At 53.5% G+C, this 26,404-nt stretch overlaps 1 protein-coding gene across 1 annotated transcript; it reads left to right on the top strand.

Annotated features, from left to right (window-relative positions):
• The first annotated feature begins 1,279 nt into the window (after positions 1-1,279).
• LOC144948965 (uncharacterized) lies at positions 1,280-24,868 on the top strand. Its single transcript, XM_078878747.1, has 10 exons — positions 1,280-1,621; positions 4,231-5,276; positions 10,572-10,779; positions 13,470-13,614; positions 14,586-14,698; positions 15,799-15,948; positions 16,507-16,745; positions 17,172-17,273; positions 18,102-18,307; positions 19,329-24,868. Exons 2-10 carry the CDS (start codon positions 4,336-4,338, stop codon positions 19,865-19,867), a joined length of 2,643 nt encoding a protein of 880 aa, XP_078734873.1. The 5' UTR covers positions 1,280-1,621; positions 4,231-4,335; the 3' UTR covers positions 19,868-24,868.
• The last annotated feature ends 1,536 nt before the right edge of the window (positions 24,869-26,404 follow it).

The raw sequence follows: 26,404 nt of genomic DNA, 5'->3' as shown, positions 1-26,404 counted from the left end.
ACGAGCTCCCCACGGCCGCAGCCCTTCGCCGTGAACACCGACCTCGTCAGATCTCGGCAGCCGGTCGGGGGTTGAGTCCGGATCAGCGGTATATATGTGTGTATGTATATGTATGTATATATGTGTGTATATATGTGTGTATGTATATGTGTATATATGTATTTGTGGGTATGTATATGTATATATGTGTGTATGTACGTGTGTACACCCACATAGGGCAGCGTTAGCGGTTCGCGCTTTGCTACGGGCCCGGCGACCCGAGTTCGATTCCCGCTCACGGCCACCACCAGTGACGATTATCTGAAACCGGTCCTGGGTCTCCCCTAGGTCGACCGAGCCTCAAATGAGTACCTGGTGCGGTGTGTAAACGTCGCCACTGGGGAGACAAAGGCGGCCGGGCGTGGTGTTAGCCACCCACCCCTCATGTGCTGTGGCGGCCTTCATAGGTGCTCGCTACTAGCACTTGCTAGAACAGTGTGTTGCCGCTACACGGCGATCTTTGTTGTTGTGTGTGTGACTTTGGGTGTGGGGTTCCTTTGTCTTTGTTGTGTGACTGTGTAGGAGGCGGCGATTGTCGTGGTGATTGTGTGGGGGGGGGGTACAGAGTTTAGTGCACTGCGCTACGAACCCGGCCACCCAAGTTCGATTCTCAATCACGGATAACGGCGATTATCTGAACCGGTTCCCTCGGGCCATTAATCCTCAATTAAGTGCCGAGTGCGATTTCTAAACATCGCTACTATAGGGAGACAAAGGGGGCCACCTACCCCCTCTTGTGCCTTGGCGACCTTCATAGGTCCATGGCGAGGCAGCACTTCCCCCAACAGTCTGTTAAGGCTACACGGGGAATCTTTGTCTTTGCTTGTGTGTGTGTGATTCTGGCCGCATCCCACCCCTCGTGTGCCTTGCCGACCTCGTAGGCGCTTCGTTAACGGCACTTGCCCCGTTAGTCTGTTGAAGGCTACACGGGGATCTTTGTCTTTGTATGTGTGTGGGGGGTGAGGGTTAGTGGGGGGTGGGGGAGAGACGTGGGGGGTTTGAGGGCGGCAGCAGCAGCAGCAGCAGGAGGCGGCGTGCTCACATCTTGGCTGCAGAGTGACATTCCACGCATTCTGTTCCGCTCGGGGTTGGTGTGGGGCGGAGATTGCGATGAAAATAAAATAACTGAGATGGGGGGCAGGGACGGAGGGGGAAGGGAACGAGCGAGGCAGGGTGGGGTGGGGAGGGGAGAGTGCGCGTGTGTGTGCGCGCGTGTGTGCGCGTGTGTGTGCGCGCGTGTGCGCTTCACGCACATTCCTCGCCAACATACTTCACCATTAGACAGAGTCCGCTGCTCGCGCGGTTTGGCCTCAGCGCTCGCGCGAACTTTACACGTCGATGTCTGTTCGTGTCGTCGTCGTCAGAGTCAAAGTCTCCACATTTATTAATCGTGTTGTATTTAGCGCTGTTGGGTGCCGTCGGTACTTTAATGATCAATTAACAGAAAGTTAGAGTTGTTAGGCTTTGCGATTTGCTCCGCGTGCGGAGAGACCGACCGACAGAGAATCAAGTTCGTCTGAAATACAACAGGTGTCTGTGAGAAAAAGCTTCATCGTGACGACGCCTCGCCTTCACCACTCAGGTACAACACGCGACGAACGGCGCAATTCTCTCCTTGCGCGTGGTGCCATCAGCAGTACGTCACGTATGTAGTACGTATGTTCAGAAGCTGACATGTCAGTGTAGAACTCTGCTGGCCCTGACGAGAGGGATTCTTCGGGAGAGTTCGTTCGCGAGGTTTTGATCGCTTGCTTTTCCATTGAACGAGCACAGACGACTCCTGTGCAGTGGCTCACCCTCCGTGGTGTGTAGGCTCGAGTGTATGGCCACAATCCCACGATTATACATGGCTTGGCTTTCATGTATCTCTAGGGGCCTCGACGATTCTCTATGGCACTCTGAGTCTCTATGGATCTCCGATTCTCTGGGTCTCCTTGATTATATATCTATGGGTCTCCTTGATTCTCAATAGGTCTCTGAGTCTCTATGGGCCTCTGGGTCTCTTTAGGGTCTCTATGATTTTCTATGGGTCTCCTTGATTCTCTATGGATCTCTTTGATTCCCTTTGGGTGTCTATGATTATCTACGGGTGTCTGTAATTGTATACGTGTCTCTGATTCTCTGTGGGTCTCAATGGATCTATATGATTATCTATGGGTCGCTATGAGTCTCTATGGGGTTCTATGAGTCGCTATGGGTCTCTGATTCTCTACGGGTCCTCCTTGAGTCTCTATGGTTCTCTGATTCCCTATAGGTTTCAATGATTCTCGATGGGTCTCGATGATTCTCGGGGTCTGTATGGGTCTCTGATTCTCTATGAGTCTATGGGTCTCTATGATTATCTGTGAGTCTCTATGATTCCCTATGGGTCTCTATGATTATCTGTGGGTCTCTATGATGATCTATGGGTCTCTATGGGTCTCTATGATTCTCTATGGCAGTCGATGCTTTGCTGCTGCTGCTGAAGTAAGCGCAGACCACCACAGCGGGTTTACTGACATCGCTCGGGTTGGGTCGTCACAATATAACCACTGTACGTGGTGTTTGTATCACGAGTCACGAACATCCATTGCTGGATGAAAGTCTTCCCAAGTCGGCGCGTCCGTCTCTCTATGACAACTCGAAACTCGTGTACCGGACAAAGCACGCGGTTCAAATATAATCAAGTATAAAGTGTAATCAAATATAAAGTGTACTCAAATATAAAGTGTAATCAAATATAAAGTGTAATCAAATATAAAGTGTAATCAAATATAAAGTGTAATCAAATATAAAGTGTAATCAAATATAAAGTGTAATCGGTGAGCGGTGGCGCAGTGGTTAGCGCGGTGACTCCAGTTAAATTCCCCGATCACGGGCTCGCGAGTGATTTTTCTCCGGGTCCTCCGGTTTTTCCCTCCATTTATAGTGAACATCGCGCGTTTAGAGTAAGTAGCTGCTATATGTGTCCACGTGACGGTGACGACGATGATGACGATGATGATGATGATGACGATGATGATGACGATGATGATGATGATGACGATGATGATGATGATGAGCCACTTCATTGAGTTATCATTTGTGGTGGCCAGGTCGCTTCTGAAAAAGAGCGACATCGCCCAGTGGGCCTTACCTGGTGAAATAAAAAACAATTGGTGAGTTTTAGTTTAGATGTTGGTATCATATGATCTGATGAAGGCGATGATGTTTGTGACAGATACTGCACATTATGGGGAGTTATTGTATGATGATAGATGATGATGTGAGCGGTGGCGCAGTGGTTAGCGCACTGTGCTATGAACCTGGCAAGCTGAGCTCGATTCCCGGCCAAGGCTAACATGAACCGGTCTTAACCCCCCTCCTTCACCAACCCATACTGACCAGCGTGGTGAAGTATGGGCAACCAGCTCCCATGAACAACATGGGAAGCCTTTGTCCAGTCGTGGATTGGCAAAGAGCTGTAAATAATTACACATTAGTGTGATGGTCGTACGCATGGCACATTGCTGATGGTGATGACGATGTCGTGTTTCATGATGTGGTCCGTGGCTTGAGATGGAGCTGTGAAAGGTTACAACAGAGACCCAGACTTACATGGAGGACGTTCACAGACCCATAGGAACACACGCACAGACCCATAGGGACAATGTTGGAAGTGGTCACTGCAAGTTGACTCTGTGCCGTGGTTTGGAATTGGCAACCGCCGTTGCATTACGCCGCGGGGTCTATTCTGGACGGGCCCGTTGGCCTGGCAAGGCCGCTCGTCTTCCACGAGATGTCCAGCCGCCGCCGCCGCCGCCGCTGCCGCTGCTGCTGCCTAATGTTCACCTCGCGCACCCTTGTCTGCACCTCCACAGAAACGCGCCTTGAGATTATTTTGATTAATTTAGCAAATATAAATTCCCGCGCGATGAGCCGCTTTGTCGAGCGATCGTTTGTGATGGCCAAGTCGCTTTCTGAAAAAGTGAAAACCTCGGTGGGCTTTGCCTGCTAGGATGTGGATGGTTTCGTTGTATTTGGATGTTTTGGGGTGATTTGTTTCGCGTTGCCTGTACTTTGCACTCCAATCGTGTTTGTGTGCCGTTTGTTGTTGTAACGTTCTGACCCCGTGCCCCAACTGGACATCTGTGATAAAAAAAAATCTTCATAGTTCATCGCATTCCTCCAGTACGAATATAGATTCTGATTCTGTTTTGTGTCGACCGACAGGCGAAGGACCGATGCCACAGGAGGCCGGCGGGACAGCCACGGCTACCTAAGGAGGCCGCTCCTCCCCCCGGTGGAGAGACGCGCGGGGAGAGACGCGCCCGCGGCATGAAGCCCTGCCCTCCCATGGAGGCGAGCGACGCGGGCTCCTGCAGCCCCTTCATCCAGCGCCTGATCCAGGAGCAGCTGCGCTACGGGGACCCCCACGAGGCCCGCCTGCTCCTCGCCCTGCAGCAGCAGGCCGCCAAGGCGGCCGCCGCGTCGCCTGCGTCGTCCGCATCGTCGCCCGCCGATCGCCAGGATCCCCAAGGGCAGGAGGAGGATGGCGAGACGGAGCCGCTGCCTCCCTCCTATGCCGAGGCCAAGGCCCTCGCGATGAGCCGCCAGGCCAACGCGGCCGTGGCAGCCGCTGCTGGCGGCGGCGGCGCCTGCTTGCTGGTGGAGGACTACCAGCGTGCACCGCCGGAAGCGGAGCTCTGCGCGAGCTCCCGCGTCTGGCTGGCGAACGGCGCTCCGTCGTCGTCGCCGTGCGAGGATGCGGCGGCGGCGAATGTGAATGTGCGATCGCTGGGCGAAGTTGCCTCTTTCACCCAGGAGGTTGCGTATGCACAGCATCTACAACAGCAGCAGCATCTGCAGCAGCTGCAACAGCAGCAGCAACAGCAGCAGCAGCACCATCTACAGCATCTACAACAGCAGCAGCATCTGCAGCAGCAGCAACAGCAGCAGCATATTCAACAGCAGCATTTTCAGCAGCAGCAGCGTCTGCAGCAGCAGCAGAGGGGCACGGCGGTGGCCAAGGGCCGCCAGGGCGGTTTGAGTCGCGCCGCGTCGCAGCTGTGCGGCCGCCAGGCCGTAGGCTGGAGCCGGATGACGCACAGGGCCTGCTACAGCGACCCCAGCTCCAGGGAGCGCTGGGAGGAGCAGGGGGACGTCGCCCGCGGAGACGGAGCGCCGCGTGAGGCGCGTGGCCCCCCGCGGGCGCCGGCCGACACTGCCTGGCTCCGGGGGGCGGCCCCCCCCTCGCAGTTCACGCCGCAGCAAGCCCGGTAAGGAGCGCGAGCGAGACGCGTCGACACGGTTTTGCTTTGGTACCGATTTCTATTCGCTTCAGGGTCGTGCTTTGCTTGTGTTTTGGCTGTTGTTGTTATCCCCTTTCGGTGACCCGGGTCACTCTCTCGCGAATGAGACTCACATCCTGGCCTCTTGACTTCTCTCACCTGGTTCACACAAACTCAGCTCGTGGTTGCAACTTTGGTTTGATGGCGCTCCAATGGGATGTGCCACGTGGTTCGCTGGTACGATGGACATTGTTTCTGAAGGAGCTCGTCAAGGAGCGTGAGCCATCATCGTGTGAACTCAGCTCATCCTCGCAGCGGTGGCTTTTTGGCTGGGCCATCACACAAAGGCGGTCACCGCATCGCACTGCGCTTTCAGATGTGCTCCTGTGGCCGTCTGGAACACTCTTCCTTCCGATATTAGGAAGCCGCTGGAACTATGCACTTTTAAATCATTATCTCGATTTAAAACTCATTTCTTTATAACTGCTTTTTGTCTTGAGTTTGTTGTCCTTCCGCCGCACCTCCAATTAGCAAGTTGGCTATGTACGGTACGAAAGAAGTTCAACGTACACACATACTGCGTGTACCACTGTAGTGGCAGTGTCGCGGTTAGTGTACCGTGCTACTAACCCAGTGACTCGAGTTCGACTCCTACTCATGACCAACACCAGTGACGATTATTTGAACCGTCCAGTGCCTCCAGTAGGTCGACTCAGCCTCTAATGAGTACCTGGTGTGTTGTGCAAACATCGCCACTGGGGAGACATACGTACATATGCGGCGGGAAGAGCTTCAGCAACAGAAAGAGAATTCCTCGCTCCCGGTGCGTGGAGCGAAACGTCAGACGTTGTGCCAAAAAACAACACGTGGCACATTCCATGGGGCGCCGCGGTGGCGAGATGCTAACTACCTCGCCTGGTACACAGGAGGTCGTGGGTTCGATTTCGATCCTTACACCTGCTGCTGTATATTTGGAGTTTGCGTGCCTCTCTCCCCGTGGTTTCCTGGATTTTTCTCCGGGTCCTCCGGTTTTTCCCTCCACATTTATAATCAACATCATGCGTTTAGAATATTCTGCTGCTGTAAATTTTCACTTGAATGATAAGCCACTTCGTCGCGCACAGCGCAACAAGTCACATGAACGTCACCGCTCGCTGTTGAAGACGTTGAACTTATTTCGCACAGTACAAAGCCACACCGTGCTCATCCGAGGTGCGGCGGAAGTACAACAAACTAAAACACAAAAAAGTAGTTGAAAATAAATGACTTTATCAATCTGGATGATTGAAAAGTGCATAGCTCCGGTGACTGCCGAATATCGGAGTGGAAGAGCGTTCCAGACGGCCGCAGAAGCGAATCTGAGAGCTCGCGATGCGGTGGCCGTCTGATGGACGAAATGGGCAGTTTTTAAGTGGCAGGCCCTCCCTGGTGCGACCGCGGGGACACTGGGAAGTCAAGTTGTGGTGTCTTGTCTGGCCCACAGGGTCTGTGCCGTTGTTACGTAAGGTCGTAAAGCAACGGAGTTTATAGCTAAAAAATGTGTGAGCAAGGGGCAATTCGCCTTGTATCATTATCTCTCATTAGTCATTACACCAGTGTCCTGGGGTTCAGCCAGGTTAGTCACTTGGCGCAGGTTCTCACAGTCAGCACCATCGTGTGACCGTGTGAGTGGCGCGAACCTATAACGCCTGGCTCTCGCCTGTGATGGCGTAGAGGCGAGATTTTGCCACTTCATGTGGCCTCAAGCAGCACCTAGCTTGGCACCTGCACTGTGGCGACACCACCGCTACGACTATGAAGTGGTGAATAGCGGCCGTGTGTGTACTGTATATATGAGCGTGGGTGTTTGTATTGTGTGGGAAGCGGTAGAGTAATTGTTAGCGCGCTGCACTAGGAACCCGCTTTCCGCTCATAGCCAACACCAGTGACGATAACCTGAGCCATGTCCTGGGCCTCCCCTAGGTTGACTCAGCCTCAAATGAGTACCTGGTGCGGCGATGTAACCATCTCTACTGGGGAGACAAAGGTGGCCGGGTGTGGGGCTGGCAACCCACCCTGTCGTGTCCTGTTCCGGGCCTTCATAGGTGCTCGCTAATAGCACTTGCCCCTATATTCTATTAGATGCTATACGGGGGATTTTTGTCAAGTGGGTATGTTAGGAGTGGGGTTGCGGTAGATTTTAAACTAATTTATTTAAAACCGCTTGTTGTTGTGTTGCGTTTGTTGTCCTTCCCTCCCGCAACCTTCGATGAGCACGGTTGGCTACGTATGGTGCGAAAAGAAGTTCAACGTACATGCATTCGAATATATGTGACATACGTGACCACACCTCCAGAGGTAGTGCGCTCGATCCCGGCACGTGACAGGCAGGGTCATCGGTGGCGGCGGCCTCGCGGGGTTACGTTCTGCGCGTGACTCCCAGTCATAAGCGCAACACGCACCGCCTTCACCAAAGCCACGCCGACCAACGTGGGGAAGTATGGTCAATTCGCCGCGACGAAAACCGCGCGGCTGCTGGCGAGGCCCCCGCCGCGTGCATCCAGCAGTGGATCAATGGTGGGTCGATGGTGAATGAACTCCGGGGAGTGGAATTTCGTTGAACACAAACAAGAAGTGTGATGATTGAGCCCGCGTGGCGCTAGGAGGGGACAGTAGGCCCTCTCTTGTGGTGCCTGAGGTTGGTTAACTCCAGGCACATGGCCCCTGTGTACGTGTGTGTGTCGAACTTCTTTCGCACTGTACGTAGCCAACCGTGCTAATCTAAACTAAACTATGAAAACTATTTTATGTTACCAGTGTAAGGCCCACTGAGCTGTGTAGTTCCTTTTCAGAAGCGATCCGTCGGGTTTCGCGTGTCGAAATTGATAGCAGTCAAGGACCCGAAACGTGTGGCCGTACATCGCCAACACAAGGCCGTTCTAAAGAAATTTGTTTTCAAACAAACCGATTTCATCGTACGCGTGGCTGCCGACCGAGAAGCGGATACGCGTCCAGATCTCCGGCGAGGGAGACGAGGTGGTGGCCGCAGATCGCCGTACAAACCCAATCCTCGAAGCTCTGAAACTCTGGCAACCACGAGGTGGTGAGCCTCTTGAACGGCCCAGTCGAGACCACATTCGCGAATGTTCGCTTGGCGTCTCTGCCACTCGACACCCACGCAGACAAAGACACCGGCACGCGTGGCGCGGTCCGCGCCTTCTACGCCTGTGACCAACTCGCGCGGAATGCGGCCGATCTCGTCGCGTCTCAAGGAAGCGAGGCCTGCTGCTGCTGCTGCAGCACGCGCCGTGTTTGGATGGGCGACTACCGTCCACCACACGGGTTGTCATGGGGCTGCCGGGGGCCGGGACGGCGGGTGGGCTATAGGGGAGATGCTGTAGGGGAGATATTGTAGGGGAGATATTGTAGGGGAGATGCTATAGGGGAGATGATGTACGGGAGATGATGTAGGGGAGATGCTATCAGAGAGATGCTAGAGGTGGATACTCACATTCACACGAATTTTACAAATCAGTTTGGAGTACTGGACGTGCGTGAATGTGCTACTATTGTCCGCACCTCCGATTAGCACGGATGGCTACGTACGGTGCAAAAGAAATCCAACGAACATACGATGTGTGCCACTGTCGTGGTGGTGTAGCAGTTAGCGCACAGTGCTCCTCACTCGGTGACCCGAGTTCGATTCCTGCTGATGGCCAACACCAAAAACGACTATTTGAACCAGTTCAGTGTCTCCCATAGGTCGACTCAGCCTCAAATGAGTACCTGGTGCGGTATGTAAACATCGCCACTGGGGAGACAAAGACGGCCGGGTGTGGTGCTGGCCACCGACCCTCTTGTGTGCTGTGCTGGCCTTCATAGGTGCTCGCTCACAGCACTTGCCCCTCCAGTCTGTTCAGGCGACGCGGGGGTGATACGCACGAGGCGACAGCCAGAGCAGAATGCACGACAGACGAAGGCAAATCGCATCGTTCAGCGTTCGTTGAACGTTTCTTTCACATTCACGGCTTTTGGCTGGCCATCGAACAAAGACGGTCACCGCATCGCGCGCGTTCATATGCGCTTCTGCGGTCGTCTGGAACGCTCTCCCTACCGATATTAGGAAGCCACTGGGAGCTATGCACCATACCCGGCCGCCTTTGTCTCCTCAGTGGCAATGTTTGCACACCACACGAGGCGCTCGTTTGAGGCTGAGTCGCCCTAGCGGAGGAGGCCCATGACCGGTTCAGATGATCGTGACTGGAGGTGGCGGCCGTTCGCGAGAATCGAACTCAGTGTTGCTAACCGCTGCTCCCTACCCCCTCAGTACCATCATCCCCCCACCCCCCCCCGTGTGTACTCTGGAGGAACTGACCACAGGCGTAGGAATGTAAAAATATGCCGCTGCCGACTCTGGGGCCTCCAATGGAGATGAATGCCTCCCCATGTTTGTTGGGAGCGTGGAGACACTTGGCACCCACTTTCAGATTTTTGTGCGTACAGTGTCCAGAAATAAATAAAAACCCGACTTCGGTCCGTCCGTGCAGCTCTCAGCGCAACACAATAAGAGATACGTTGTTGGCCATCAGCCTCTGAGGCCATCCAGACTAATGCTATCCAGCAGCATTTGTTTAAGCGAGCTGCGTCCCTATTGGCATTGACCTTCTGGTTCTCATCAACTGGGCAGTAGAGTGGTGCAGTGTGTAGCACTTGCGCATAACAGCAAGAAGGCCCTGGGTTCGATTCCAGACTTGGGCGCCTTTCTGTATGGAATGTGCATGTTCTGTGCATGTCCTCTTCCCTGTTCTGCATCGGTTTCCTCGCTGTTCTGAATGGGGCCTCCGAGTACTCCGGTTTCCTCCCATAGTAAAAAAAAACATTGACCAAAACATCCCAATGCTAAAACATTACCTGGAAATTACTCAATTGGGATTACACAGCAGCTGCATCGTACACGACTGTAAAAACTTGGCAGGACCCTCCTGAAATTAGAGTCTTGAGACTCAGTGAAGCTTTCCTGGGTAAACAAGAGAACTAAAGTAAACGCCTCTGTTTAAATGACTCCACAGGAGTGAGATCTATATTTAGCTGCCACGCCAGGAGATTGAACGGGTCGACCTCTGCCATTACAAGTCAAGTATGCGAAACCGATACACCGCAGAAGCATTCCACGCATTCAAGTGCTGGGGTGCATTATAATGATGGCTACCGTGCATTCATTATTGTTTTTAATTATTTGCATTGCTGCTAAACTCGTCAATGTTTGATGTATTTTCACGTTTGTCCTCTGTTTCTCCGCCACAGGCCTCTGCCCACGCCTGCGTCGATGCCAACCTTGCACCAGAATTTTCAGGCACCTCCGGCCCAAATTCCACCGCAGCAGCAGCAGCAGCCAAGCCTCGGCCTAGCAGAGGTTCGGGCCCAGCGGCTAGGCGAAGCCTTGGCCCAGGAGAACAGACTTTTGCGAGCTCAGTTGGAGGAGCAGAAAGATAAGATGTGCCGCTTGGAAAAGGTACGTCGCAATGGAAAACAAAAAGGTGGCCTTACAATGAAGTGAACATCACTGAATAGCACTGCCCAAAGAATTATTTCAGAAAGTGGGATCTATAAAAAAAAAACATTAATAATGACAACAAGTTTTAGAATACGGTCATGTTAAATGTGCGGTTCTGTTCTCCTATATGGATGTGAAAGCTGGACAATTACAACAACCCTACAGTGAAAACTAGAAGCAACAGAGAAGTGGGTTTTAAGAAGGATGTTAAACGTTGCATGGAGAGACACGAGATGGGTGAACCACAAATGTGTGACGGAAAGCAGCAGGGTGCACAACAAGAACGCGAGAAGAAATCATTAGAGAATGGCAAAGTTTTATTTCTCGGACATACAATAAGAAAACAAGATAAATGATATAAGTTCCACAAAAAAATACGGTGAAAACGGGGGATCAAGTTGCAACGTTAGCAATGCTAATTATTGGATACAACTGGAAGTTTCCAATGCAAATATCACGGACAGAGCTGAGTGTGAGGAAGGCTGTGTTCGCCAACAGTCTTTGACAAAGGACGTGGCACAGAGGGAGACAATCATTCTAAACATTTTGAAAGGTTTCTGTTTTAATTAGGTTCCCTTTTGGCAGAGTTGGGGAGTAAACGGTTATTAGCGGCTGGCATTAGAAGTTTCAGCTACAATTACCAGAAGGCGGTGCATTAAAAGATTTCCATGATTATATCTATTGCCTTTTGAGCTTATTTTATTCTTTAAAAGTTAGAAAATTACTAAAGAAATTATTTTTCAAAAGGAAAATTATTGTTAATAGCTTGGGTAAACGTGAGGAGAGCAGCAGCCAAACTGGAATAGTTTTCTACGGCAGTCATAACACCGCCTGCCCTTTAATTATCCACAGGGCTTCTTCACAAAGTCTCAACATTCAACATCACGATCATTCTGCATCGGGATGGGTGGACGGTTCCATTTCATGAGTGTTATCAAATCAGATTGTGTTACTTGAAAAACACGACAGGATTACGTTGCTTCTAAACCTCCCAATGAGGAAACTGATTACAGGAATCAGGAACTGGTTACTTTATTTTAATTAAAATCTCTCTCATTCGTGGTTACATTTAGAGTTGTGCTGCTCAAGACTCGCATGGGGCTTTGCCCGGCGAGAGACGGTGGATACCGATGGGTGTTCGCACGGCTAAATAGAGGGTTAAATAAAGGGAGCGTCGTGGTCGTGGCTGAGGTGACGTGGCTTCTATTGCGATGTGGCATTCCTGTGGTTATGGGGATGGGTGCAGCGTAGCTGGAGCGTGGAATGTGACCACGTAGTTTTTTGAGAGTGAATTCTCAGGAGCCCCTCACAGACCGTCGTCTCTTCCATCATAGAGCGGCCGCCCATTAATACAAACTCAAAAGTTGACGGACAAACGCGTCCGCATGCAGGTGGCTCACGGAGCGCCGGGGTCAGAGCCACTGAGCCAACGCGGCGAAGTTCGAGTCCCGAGTCTCAGCCGCACGAGAATTGAGTTTCAGCCGCACGTGACTAACTGATCGAGTGTGTAGGCGAGGTGATGATCTCAGCCTGGTAACCGATGACTCGCACCAAAATCCCCGTCGCGTTAAATACATTTGGTTTCTGATGTAATCTGGCAAAATTCCAGCTCTGGGAGTTAACACACACAAAAATCCACGTGATGGACATCACCGCCTCTGCAGCAAGGAGCGTGGGAAATTGCAACGCCCCAAACATAGATCAGTGGTCAATTGGTGGTCAATTGACAGGATCTCAGAAGTAGTTGGGGTGCGACGGTGGTAAGATGTTAACTAACTCGCCTGGTATGCAGGAGGTTGTGGGTTCGATCCCAACCCTGACCACTGTATATTTGGAGTTTGTATGTTCTCCCTGTTCTCCCTGTTCTCCCTGTGGTCGCGTGGCTTTTCCGCCGGGTTCTCCAGTTTTTTCCTCCACATGTAGAATCAACATCACACGTCTAGAGTGGTTGGCTTCTTTACATTTCCACGTAATAAACCACTTCGTTGAACTCTCATTTGTGGCCAGGTTGCTTATGAAAAAGAGCCATAGAGCTCAGTGGGCTATCGTTTTATAGTTGTGGGTGATATCTTCTTCCGCAGACCATTCTCTAACAAGGGGCGACGTGCGACGCCCAATAGCGCAGTTTGAGCAAAAATGTACGAAGCTAAACACGAATCGCCTCACTCCCAGCGTCCACCTTGGGGAGACTGTGGTCTGACGTTAAACCCAGAAGGGTCATTCAGAGTTCCCAACCGCGACTCTCTCGGGCTTGGTGGAGTCGCGGCGTTAAAGGCAAAACGAGCATCGGGGATCCAAATATTTCCAATCTCGAAAATGACATCGCACATGACTCACTTGAGATGATGACACAGCATCAATCGTCAGCCCCTGCTGGCAGCAGTAGCCTGATGCCCAGAGTCTCTCATGCAAATGGGACCCATCCTGACCTTTTGAGTTGTCACCTGGCTAGTAAACTGACTGCTCCTTGGCCACACGGACACCTCGAGCAGACAGAAGCTTCCTTCACCACAGAGACAGGGGGGCTTCACCGCGATCTTTTGCACGTCTCCCTCTCTCTCGATGTCTCTCTCTTTCTTCATCGCCACTCTCCCCTCACCGCTTCTCTGCCCCCCACCCACCCACCCACCCCCACCCTCCCTCTGCAGTTGGAGAGCGAGATTTGCCGGCTGTCGTCCGCCTACCACACCATGGTGGAGTCCTCCAACAAGCGGGAGGCGCTCGAGAAGTCGATGCGCAGGAAGATGGAAGCGGAGATGAAGCGGCTGTCTGAGCTCAACCGCCAACTGATGGGTGAGCGTTCTCGCCACGCGCGGCTATCGGCTATCGCGGGGGGAAAAACACGACCCGTGTTTGTGGGGTTTTATTGTTTAGTGTTGGGTGGTTAGGCCGCCACGTCGATGGCCCGGCCAGGTTCGTGTTGTCGTTCGATGGCCCGGCCGGGTTCGTGTTGTCGTTTTCAATCCCTCCCAACCCGGCACGACCGGCACGGCCTGGACGAACAACGGTTTACGTCGCGAAAGCGGTCCGGGGACGACTCGCCAATCCACGTTGCAGGGAAGGGACTCTCGCAGCCGACTCTGGCGGAGAAAGGAGGTGGGCCGCGTTTGGATTTACCCACAGCTGAAGGGGGGTTTTGTTTGCATCAAGTCGCTCGGTGTAGTCCTTCCGTAGAGAACAAAGTGCCGGCCTCCGTAAGCCGTTGCTCTTCAGCGGTGCAGGTTGCTTAGCCGTGACCGGCAATCTAACTCAGTCCGTCGGGTTCATAGAACAATGCTCACTCAACATCGTCGCCACTGGGGAGACAAAGGCGGCCGGGCTTGGTGCTAGCCACCCCACCCCCTGTGCGTACCGTTCCAGCCTTCGTAGGTGCCACTCGCTAACAGCACTTGCCCCTACAGTCTGTTAGAGCTATACGGGGGGTCTTTGTCCCTGTCTGTGTGTACATGCGTGTGGAGAGCGGTAGCTCAGCGGGTATCGTACCACGCCACGAACCCAGCGAACTTGAGTTTGATTCTCAGCCAAGGCTAACGCCAGCGGCAAGCGATATCTCACAACTGCTCCTGGGACTCTCCAAGGTCAAAGATGGTCACCGCATCGCGCTGCGCTTTGAGGTGCGCTTCTGGGGCCGTCTGGAACGCTCTTCCGTGCCTCGCAGCCGTGCCGACCTTAATAGATGCTTGCTAACAGCACTTTCCCCGACAATAATCCGTAGAACTATATGGTAACCTTGAGTCGCGTGTGCTCTGTGCGTGTGTGTGAAGGTGGGGAGGCGCTCACGAGCGATAGATGCGCCGCGGAGTTTGAAGGCCGCGTGAGGGATCTGGAGGAGGCTCTCGGCGTGGCCCGGGAGAAGAACAGTCGGCTGCAGGAAGAGGTGAGGCCTCCCCCGTGTGGACTGCGTTGCTGGACACTAAACCGTCGTCCGTCTACACCTGCCTGCATCCACCACCATCCATGCCGATGTTTGCGTAACTTAATTTTACTCTCAACGTTTGAACAAAAAAAATAGTCTGAGCCAACTTTTTCACGATAAAATTAATTCCATAAAATGTTGATGTTGGGTTGTGGGGTGTATTTGACTTCTCATGTAACGCCATTGGTTTTATTGCTTCGATTTCCATTTGCTTCATTGTGGTGCTAAATTAAAAACTAATTTATTTAGAACTGCTTGTTGTTTTGTTTAGTTTGTTGTCCATTCCCGCACCTCCGATTAGCAAGGTTGTCTACGACCGGTGCCAAAGAAGTTCAATGTACAGTAACATAATAGAACACTGCTTATATGCTGCAGCTTTTGTTATGTTGGTGACCCGGGTGAGTCTTGCGACTCAGACTCTGTCCTCACCACTTGGGTTCTCACCCTTGTTCAACAAAATCAACTTGAAGGAACCCCCGAGTTTTGCCCCCCAGACGATCAAACCAGAGCGAAAAAATTTTCGTAAAAAAGTTGAATTTGCTTAACCGGGTGATAACTCGTTGCAAGAAACAGCTGGGTCACCGACATGACGAAGGCGACAACAAATGCAGTGCAGCAATGGAGCAAAAATAGAGATCGGAGCCAAAGCACAACCACGTCTCGGATGCACCTGGAGCCACTTTCACACCCGCCAGTGGTCGTCTATCGTGCCGCGCGCATTCAAGTCAGACGCACGACGTTTCGGACGCGTGACAATCGTGCGTTGCATTTGGGTGCCTAACATCGGTGGCAAGTGGCAAATCTGAACTCCTGCCGTAGGTCAACTGGACATCAGAGAAAACGAGCTTCATAGCTCATCGGATTTCTCCAGTATATGTACAAATTCGGCCTTCGCGTTCCGTAAAACATCAGCGCCGGGAAGGCGAAGGCACTCGCACACTCCTCACTCACTCACTCCTCACTCACCCGTTCCTCACTCGCTCGCCTCACTCGCTCGCATGCCGTGCCGACCTCAACGCTAAATGGGTGCCATGTTTGCGTCTGTGTCGTCCCTCCTGCAGCTGCAGCGGAAGGTTGCCTGTGAGCACAGGGTGGAGACTCTCCAGGCAGCCCTGGCCCAGCTGCAGGCAGCAGCAGGCAAGCGAGACGTCATGGAGCAGAGGCTCAGAAGCCACCTGGAGAAGGAAGTGCAGAGTCTCAAGTTGCAGCAGGTACGGCGTGAGCTCGCTTGGCGATTCGCTCTCTCGCCCCACACTGCTCAAACACTCTGGCCTATTCACTCGCTCAATAATTGCCCCACTCACTCATTCACTACCTAAACAATTCGTTTCTCCTGCCGCTGCTGCCGCTGCCGCTGCTACCACTAAAACCACGCCGGTGTTCTTCCGAGGAGCGTTGCGTGCCTGCAGTCACGACCAGACACAACCCCCATCGCCTCCCGCGGCACACAACACCTCAGCTCAGTCCCTGACCACAGAGTTCACTCGACCGACCAACTAACTCACCAACTAACTCACCAATCAACTAACCAACTAACTCACCAACTAACTCACCAACCAACTAACCAACTAACTCACCAACTAACTCACCAACTAACTCACCAACTAACTCACCAATTAACTCACCAACTAACTCACCAACTAACTCACCAACTAGCTCACCAACTAACTCACAAACCGAGCAACTAACCAAGTGAGCGACCGACCGACTGACCACCGACCGCCGACACCGCCGCTCACGTGCTCGCACCGTCCCTCCCCACCGCCCAGCGCCCGGCGCCCGGAGCGGACCCCACGGCGACTCCGTCGTCGCCCTCGGCGGCGCAGGAAGCCGGCGCCCCGGGCCCAGCGGAGGACGACGTCCCCCGGCTGCGGCGAGCGCCGGAGGAGCAGGAGTCGCGCCTGCTGCGGCTGCAGGCGGAGTCGACGCGCTGGGAGCAGCGCTACCTGGAGGAGCGGGCGCTGCGCCAGTTCACCACCGAGGCCGCCGCCACCGCCGCCGCTCACCGGTGAGAGCGCCGGCGGCTCCCTCCTCTGGCCACTTCGTCGGCGGGGTCGGGACGAGGGGGCGCGAGGGGGTGGCGGAATTAGCGGGTGACGTTCGCGCAAACGGTGACCTAGGTAGTAGCAATCGTAGAGAGGCGAGGAGGCGATCGACCGCCGGTGAGCGACCGGCGCCGATCGATGCGCATGCTGCACCATTGGGAAGTGAAATCCGGTTCGGTTCCTCCCACCTGGCACGTGGGAGCGAAACGTCGGGACAGCGTCGTGCCGAATCGACACGACGGCGCGACTCTCTCTCTCTCTCTCGAGAGAGAAAGCCGTTCGCGGCGCGCGGGCGAGGTGACTCCTCGCTCGTGTGATCCGTGACCCCACCATGACCCTGAGCGCTTCTGCCCCCCCCCCCTGCCTGTTTACGCGTCTTCGACGCGCAGGGACACTTCGTCTCTCCTGTGGGAGGATCGCGCGAGCCCGGCGAGCGACAGCAGCGCCGACTTCAACGCGGCTCAGCGGCGCTGCGCCGAAATGGAGAACAGGTGAAGAGAAACGGTCACGTTGGGTGGTCGACGCTCAGCAAAGTGCTCGCAAAACAAATGAACAGCGACGCCTCCTCGCCCATCTCGTCAGCAAGCCGCGTGAACCGTCACCATTCTCGCAGGAGCAGCAGCGGCGGCGGCGTTTGGCTGGCGGTCCAACATAGACGGTCACGGCATCGCGTGGCGCTTTCGGGTGTCATTTTGCCGCCTAGAATGCTCTTCCTTCCAATATTAGGAAGCTACTGGAGCTACGCTCTTTTAAATAATCATCTAGATTGAACAACTCGTGACTTTAGCGCTACTTTTTGTGTCATTATTTTGTTGTCCTCCCGCAACATCGATTAGCACGGTTGGCTACGTACAGTGCAGAACAAGTTATAAATACATTCATACGCATGGGGCATGTGTGTGGTGTGTGTGTGGTTTGTGGTGTGTGGTGTGTGTGTGGTGTGTGTGTGGTGTGTGTGTGTGGTGTGTAGTGTGTGTGTGGGTGGTGTGTGTGTGTGGTGTGTAGTGTGTGTGTGTTACAAAGCGTGCATATGGCCCCTTGTGATTCCTCCTGGGTTTGATGATGGCAGTCGTGACGATGGTGATTACGGTGGTGGTGGTGGTGGTGATGTTTTTGGCGATGATGAGGATGCTGATGATTATGATAATGCTGTTGCTGCTGATGATGAAAACGATGATGTATATGTTGATCCTGCTGCTGGTGGTGATTATAGTGATGATGTTGATGAGGATACTGATAATGTTGATACTGATTATGTTCATGATGATACTAATGATGATGTTGATGATACTGATGACGATGATGTTGATGCACCGTAGGCTGCGAGGACTTCACTCCCAGCTGCTGGAGCGTGACGCCGTGATCCGTGTTCTGCACTCGCGAGCCGGAGTCTCCTCCGAGCCGACGAGTCCAGGCACGGCAAGAGACCTGGACTCGAGCCTTCGCCCCACCTCCTCAGCATCCTCGCCATCGTCACCATCAGCAGCGGCAGCAGCTCACAGCCAAGCTCAACTCAGTGGCACAGGTAACCCTTCGGCGGATAACAGGAAGTCGCTGTATTCTTTGGGTCTTTCGGTAAAGTCACGTAGATAGGTTCGAAGAAAATAATAATAAAATAATAATAATAAAAACGTAGGTAGGTTCAAAGAAAATAAAAAATAAAATAATAATACAAATTGTAAAACTACGACGTTTCCATCGCAACACAAGCGTTTGTCATCAGGAAGAAAAAAGAGGGGGAAAGCTGCTGAGGCAGACTGTTTAAAATGTTTAAAATGGGTGTAGCCCAAGGGTCATAAACGAAGTGGGCGGGGCTAGTAATGTTAATGTGAGAGATTAGCGTGTTAATGTGAGAGATGAGCGTGTTAATGTGAGAGATTAGCGTGTTAATGTGAGAGAATAGCGTGTTAATGTGAGAGATTAGCATGTTAATGTGAGAGATTAGCATGTTAATGTGAGAGAATAGCGTCTTAATGTGAGAGAATAGCATGTTAATGTGAGAGATGAAAAACCCAAAGAATATGAATTCCTGCAGTGACGCAAGCTTCAAGTTAGGAAGTCGCCGGTCAGAATGCGACGACCAGACAGGAAGTCCGTGAGCCATGTTTGCGATAGAGCTGCGGTGATTGAAGTTCTTTCACACCGTACGTAGCCAACTGTTCTAATCGAAGGTGCGGGGTAAGGACTATACATGAAACACAAAAAGCAGTGTATAAGAAATTAGTTTTCAATCTAATCTAAAAGTGCACAGCTCCAGTGGCTTACTAATATGGGAAGGAAGAGCGTTCCAGACGGCCACAGAAGTGGTACGCCAGAAGCCGCTGCTGCTGCGAGGATGAAACGTGACGGCCCTCTGTCGATACGGATTCGGCACGAGGACCGACGTTTTGCTCCATGTGCTGTGCCAGGGGGGTTCTTTAGGAAACATCAGACACCGTGTCGATCGGCATGCCGTAGAAGCACCGCGTACGCCCACGCGGCGTGACGCGTGAGACGATCAATTCTAATAACTGTGTGCGTGCGTGCGTGGACTCTCCATGTCTCAGGGGGTCACGAAGAACCTGGAGCTCCGAGCGGTCGCAACGGCGGAATGGCGGGAGTCACAATTGGCCGAGAAGCGTCGCGAGATTCTGGAATCCTGATTGGCCAGGAGCCCGAATGGGCCGGCTACTGCCTCGCGGATCTGTCCATGGAGCAGTTTAACCGGGAACGGCAGGAGCACTGCGCGCGGAGTGAACTCGTGCCCTCGGCCCCATCCGCATCACCGCCATCATCGTCGTCGCCATCATCGTCGCCATCATCGTCGTCGCCATCATCGTCGTCGTCCCTCTGCCTCAAGATGCTGATTGGTCGAGAGCCGTCGCGCGACTCGGGAATTCTTATTGGCGACGGCGACGTGGACGAGAGCGAGGGGCGGTCGCAAGGTGTGGCGGCTGCGATGACGTCTTCGTCGTCGTCGTCGTCTTCGTCGTCGTCGTCGCTGCAGTCCCGCTACCGGTCAAACGCCGGCACGCAAACGGATAAGGGGGCGGTGCAGGACAGGCCTCAGGCTCGTGCGTCGGACACCGTGGAAATCCTCATCTGAGGCACCCGGCGGCTTCGCCCCACCTTAGGGGGCCCTGGGAAAGGCGAAGGCCAAAGGTCAAAATAAACACGGAGGGGAGGGCGGCAGGCATCGCCGTCGACAGCACTCGGCCAGCAGCGGAAGTTCCTCATTCCTGCGGGCGGGCGGGGCCCGCCGGGCTTTCCAAAGGAACGACCGCTGCTGGCTGCTCACTCTAAGCAGTACTTAATTTTAGATGATGGACCGAGTCGACCTCCTGGCGGGGATTTGAACTCGTCAAAGCCCGAACGAAGAAGCGACTGTTAATTTTTGCTACCTACGGCTGCGGTGTGAGCGGGGCCCCTCTCCCGCCTGAGTGTGAACAGTGGAAGGCGAAGGGGCAGCCCTGGAGTCGCTTGAGCCACGCCACTGCTGGCGGAAAAGGGGCCCCCGCCGCGGAGAGTTCACTCCTGTTCTGCCTTCCAGCTTGTTACTTCGCTCGCCGTTTCATCAAACAAAAAGAGGACAAAGATCACCCGTGCCACTGTTGCTGTCGGCGAGCAGCTAGGAAGGGCCGGCACGGCGCACGTACGGGGTGGGTGGCCGGCTCCACGCTCCGAGTGGGACCGGTTCAGATAATCGTCGCTGGGCGACAGCGGCCATGGGCGGGAGTCGAACTCGGGCGGCCGGGTTCGGAGCGCAGCGTAGCGCTAACCGCCACGCCACCTCTCACCACCGCTCACCACCACCACCGCCATGCCACCGCTCACCACCACCACCACCAACCAACAGCGCCAACGCAATGGTCACCGAACGAGTTTGCCTCTCCGGCGTGTCATCCGGCCGTGCCACATGGAAATGGCGTCCGACGTTTCGCCTCCCCCCCCCACGTGCTTTGGGGGGGTGGGGATAAGCATCGCCAGTGCCTGAACTGGGAGACCGAACCGAAATTCGGTTTCCTGAAGAAGGCTCCCAGCACTTGGGAGCGAAACGTCGGACGCCGCGGCAGAGCCCCAAAACCGTGAAGCGCGTCGGGAGGTTGCAGAACGGCGAGAGGACTCCACGCTGACCACAAAGTCCGGGTCATGAAACCGCGCGGTCGGCAATAACAACAACAACAAGACGAATACTTCCAGCAATTTCTGTGTTGCAGTTGTCCTCGATGCCGCAGTTCTTTGCGTCGTATTTAACTATTTATGTTCAATCTGTCCGCCGGTGACTCGTGGTCAGAATGTATTATGATGTATTATGATGAAACGTCGTGAGAATTGTTTTATTATGTTTTATTTTTATTATTTTTATTATTTTATTACTTCCCTTCTACGTGACTTTACCGAAAGAACCAAGAAGATGATGATTATTATTATTTTGGGAGGAAGAAAATGTTGCGAGACAATAACTGAAGAGGCGGTGGTGGCTGATGAACGATTATGGAGATTATTTGGGTCTGTTTGTGTTTATATATTGACGCCACAGCCGATATGAACTTTAGCGTGCATTTAAATTCTCGTAATGTTTTTAGCCTCGCGTGAGGGTGTGTTTTATGTCAGGATTATGGCCCAATTCGCAATTCGGGCTCCAGTTCGGGCTCCAGTGATGGGTTCGCAACCTATCTTAGGTTGTTAACATCATCATCTTCAGCAGCAGTAGCCACACAATGAGTTTCATCTGCTGTGCTTTGTCAACAGTATTTGTTCAGAGGATCAACTGGGTCTCACCATAGGAATGTGGAATTTCGCACCAATGGAGAAGGACACTTGCCTGCGCTCGTGTAAACAGGGAGACACCATGGACTGAACTCATTTGGAGTTCCTGATTTACATCGCAAAAAAACACGCACAAAGGGAGTTTAAAAGAGATTCATAACATTGTAGAAATATCTTCGCCAGTGGCTCACATTTGCGAACAACCCTGATTCCTCAGCTGGCCTGATGAAAAAAGGATCGCATTCGTCCGTGTGCTTGGGGCGCATGGACCGCGCGATCAAAAATCAAAGCGTCCTCGCGCACGTGTCGATATGTGAATGCGCTGTCAAGATCGCCCTCCGCTGTGAAGGAGGCCGATCTTGAAGGACGCTGCTGCCGCTGGGCGGTTGGAGGCAGTCGCCCTCCAGCAGCAACGGAGGCCGGAGGAGCGCCGCTCGCAACAACGAGCGGAGCACCGGGTGGCTCAAACACAGCAAGTAGGCACAGTCAGGGGGTACAGCTGGTGTGCATCTGCCAGTCGTCTCAGTCGGTTAACCCACGGCACCTGGGTCTGTTCCGAGACCTGTCAGCGAGCCTTCGACGCTTCACGTGGCCCCAAAGTACACCTGGCCTGGCCCAAGCGCCATGGTGACGTCGTCGCCGCTTGGTGTTGAACGCCTCGATATCCGATTTATATCAGCAATCGATCACGCTTCACGATTATCGGCTCGGATTTACTGACATGAAGATGGTGAGAGGGGAGCGGTCGAGTCTCGGACCTCCATCCCCAGTTGTGTGCTGCTGGACGGGGAGCTGATGGCGACGTCGGCAGTGGGTAACGTACCGTTGGTTGACGATGGTAGTTGGATGAGTTACTCAGCCTCAGCGTCTCGGCCCGGAACTCGAAAATGGGAATTGTGGACCGGACGATTTGCGCCACCTTTTGTTGTTTCGGCCAAGAAGAAAAAAACTAAACATTTAGATTTCAGCACGGTTATTTATATTTTGTAATGTACGCATTTGTCGCTTCATCAATGTCGGTTTAACGCATCGGCTTGTTGCACGGGACTGCGGGTGCGGTGTCTGGTGCGAGCCCTGCGAGGCGTCACGCCTGCTGCGCGCGGGAGCCGCGTGCCTTGTCGACGACACTTTCGATGGGGTTGTGTTGGAGGCGACGCTTCCAATCGGCGGCATATTAATGAGAACCAAAGAGACAGCGCGTTTGGGGCGGCGCTATCCCAACTTGTGTTTTGAAGGCTTTAAGTAGACTAGGAATTATTGTTGTTGGCTCACTTGTCACATGTAAAAGTGTTTGTGATTTCGTAATTGATGTTGGGGCTAATCCATCGCGTGGCCGATAGATTATCGTAACGCTTGTACAGCCGAAGGCGGCCGTGTCGGCAATATTTACAGCGGCGTCGCATTCTCTCTATATATTTTGTATTCGTATTCAATTTTTCTTGCATATTTATGTACACGTGCCGTATTTGTATTCCAAGTGATTATTTCTCCACCACCGCCACCCACCACCCATCACCACCACCCACCACCACCACGACCCACCACCACCACGACCCACCACCATCACCCACCCACCGCCGGCCCGATAATCACGACCGCTTTCGCTTGTTCCGAGCTTGACAATGCGAGCCGAGGCACGGCCGGGTTGGCCCTGCGATGTCTTTACCACCACCGTGGTCGTGTGCCGACCGCGTGGCTCGTAGCACGTGACGGCCGGGGGCGACGCGCGGTGCAAATGGCTCGCGAGTGCGGCCCGCGCGGTCCACGCCACAGGGTGGCGAGGAGATGTTGACTACCTCGCCTGGTGTGCAGGAGGTCGCGGGTTCGATCCCGACCCTGACGCCTGCTGCTGTATTTTTGGAGTTTGCGTTTCTCTCTCCCCATAGTCGCGTGGATTTTCCTCCGGGTACTCCGGTTTTTCCCTCACATTTAGAATCAACATCACGCGTTTAGAGTATTTGGCTGCTATAAATTTTCACACAGCGATAAGCTGCTTCGTGGTAGCCAAGTCGCTCCTGCTATAGAGCTACACAGCTCAGTGTACCTTGGCTGGTAAAATAAAAAATAGTTGAGTAGTTTCGGTTTTGTCGCTAGCAGACGTGGGGCTCCAGTGAGAGAAGGCGGCCCTCTGGAAACGGCTCCGTCCCGTGGGTGTTGTCCTTGGCCTACTCTTCCGCGCCGGTCGGGTCGCGTCTTGGGAGATGAGGTGGGAGCAACCAACAACTTCGAATTACTCTTCTTTGCCTCTCGGCGGTCAACGAAATCTGGAATACGAGAGGCGAGGCTCACGTCGTCGTACATTTAAACGTTCCAAATGTTTTAAAACCTCGCGCACTGTCGTTATTTGTACCTCCTCGGTGTTTTAAACAATGATAACGCAAGGGTGGTGGTGGTGATGATAGGGAGGGGGGTGGTGATTGAAATAGTCCATGGCCCACGTTCCAAAGCATCGTCGGTCAAACCTCCGCTGTGCAGAAGCCACGAGCGCATCTGTTGTCGCTCCAAGGTCAGCTCGAGAGAGGAAAACGATCAAACGGTTGCCGTGTTTCATCAGCACTTCACTTCATAATGTTTTACTTCAAAGAAAGCCATCGCAGTAAACTTTGATGTTCGTGTTGTACGTGCGAGCTTGTTGGTTTTACCGTGTAATCATGTTTAACATATTTATCCATTTCTCCTTGTTGTGATTTGAACGCCATGTTATAGTCCGAAGTTTTAGTCTAAGAACAAAAAGCATTTAAATGTGTTTTATTGTTTTCCGGCTGGCCATGCAGTCACATCAAGTTGACCTTTCGTATTTAAAACCAAACTTAGACGATGCTCGCGTGTATTTCGCTTTGCGACGTCGCCTCTGCGCTCGCAGTGCGGACGATGAACTTCGTTCGCACCGCCGCACGGAGCCACCTGTGCCCACTCGGAGGTGCGGGGGGGGGGTGCGTCACAGGGCCGAGTCGATGGACTTCGCCGGTCACTGCGCCGGTCCTCACGCTCCGCTGCGGCGACAGGCCGGCTTCGCCGTGGCAGCAGCGGGAAACGAACGCTCAGGGCCAATTCGTCGCAAGTGTCGCAGCCATCGCCGCCGCCGTGCGCGAGAGTGACGGCTCCCTGTCCGTGGCGCTCGCTGGCCCCGCGAGCGGCGTGCGAGGGCTTCGTGCGTGAAAGTCGCGTCGTGAAACGCGGCGTCGAAGCCGCCGGCTTCTGCGAGTGCAGCAGCAGCAGCAGTATTATTATTATTATTTAATTCGCTGTCCGCCTGCTTCGTGGCCTCGTGCCCCAACCGCGTGGCCACGCTCTGGCCCGGCTGTACGGGGGAGAGGCGTCCGTGCGTTTGTCCGTTACGGCTATCAATAAATTATTTATTATTGAAGAAACAAAAAGATGAAGTGTGATTGGTGCACCCTTGTAGCGCGTGTGTGTGTGTGCGTGCGACGACGATGACGATTATGACAACAACAATATCATCGTCGACGACAATGACGATATGGTTCTCGTCGCTGACGACGACGATGATGATCACGACGATGATGATCACGACGATGGTCTCCACGAGGCCACCCCAGCAGCTGCTGTCCCGCCAGGGAGGACGACGAGTCGTCGGGGTGGACGAGCGAGTCGCTGTCGGGAGTGCAGGCGGTGCAGCTTTGCTGGTTAGGGGGTTAATTCCCCGTGGACTCCTCTATAGGATGTAAAGCACCGTGATGTTTCGTTACACTTGTGTGGTGTCACTGAGAGCTTCGCCGAGTCTCAAGGCTCCCCGCCTCCTGGAGGGTCCAGCTCCACGTGTTGGCAGAAGGGGGTGGGTGACGAGCCTCGATGCCTTTCCAAGTCGCGTCGCTTGCAGGGAAATTGTTCACATTCTTGGCAAATTTGATCCATGACACCGGCACACGATGGCCTACTCTTCTTCAAAATGATGTTATTGATAACGTCCACTCGTTATCCACCCGCGGCATTCATACATCCGCACCTCCGATGAGCACAGTTGGCTACGTACGGTGCGAAAGAAGTGCAACCTACGTACGTGCAGACACATAACGACACGTTTGTATATTTACGCAATCTAACCCAAAGAACATCTATTATGGATACATACGATACACACACGCGTACATACGGTACATACAGTACACACATTAACCAGGGCAGGCGACCGGATTCGAACCGCGAACCTCTGCAACAAGCAGCCAACACGTTACCAGTGAGCCATTTCACCGCTCCGAGATATCGTGGCAAGAATAAGAAGGAGGAGGAGGACGTCTTGAGATGGGCACCATTGTTACAGTCGTCCATTGACGCAACCAGGGGACTTGAGAGACTTCCCAGGATGGCGGTGGCCACGGCCTCGACCAGGGGACGCTACTGGGAAAACCGGGACAGGTGGCAACCCGCACCAGAAGGCCCAGGTGCTGGGTTACACGGGGGGGGGGGGGGGGGCACCATTCCTCGCACCAGTGCCGAGGCCCACCATGGCAACCTTCACGGCAGGAGAGGGCCGAGGTTTTACAAATATACTCGTACAGGGATAACCTTTGGGCCACTTTGTTCTGGAGGTGCCACGGTGGCTAGGAGACGTTGACTACCTCGCCTGGTATACAGGAGGTCGTGGGTTCGATCCCGACTCTGCAGACGCCTGCTGCTGCTGTGTATTTGGAGTTTGCGTGTCTCTCTCCCCGTGGTCGCGTGGATATTTCTCTCCACATTAAGAATCAACATCACGCGTTTAGAGTATTTGGCTGCTATACATTCCCACCGTGATGATGAGACGACACTTCGTTGGGCCATCATTTGTGATAGCCACGTCGCTTCTGACAAATAGCTCTGTAGCTCAGTGGGCATTAATTGGTGAAATGAAAAATAGTTTATAGTTTAGTTT

Source organism: Lampetra fluviatilis, chromosome 51 (assembly GCF_964198595.1).
Source record: "Lampetra fluviatilis chromosome 51, kcLamFluv1.1, whole genome shotgun sequence".
NCBI classification, from domain to species: Eukaryota; Metazoa; Chordata; class Hyperoartia; order Petromyzontiformes; family Petromyzontidae; genus Lampetra; species Lampetra fluviatilis.
The sequence above is the reverse complement of the archived record's forward strand: the minus strand, read 5'-3'. Positions and strand labels throughout refer to the sequence as shown.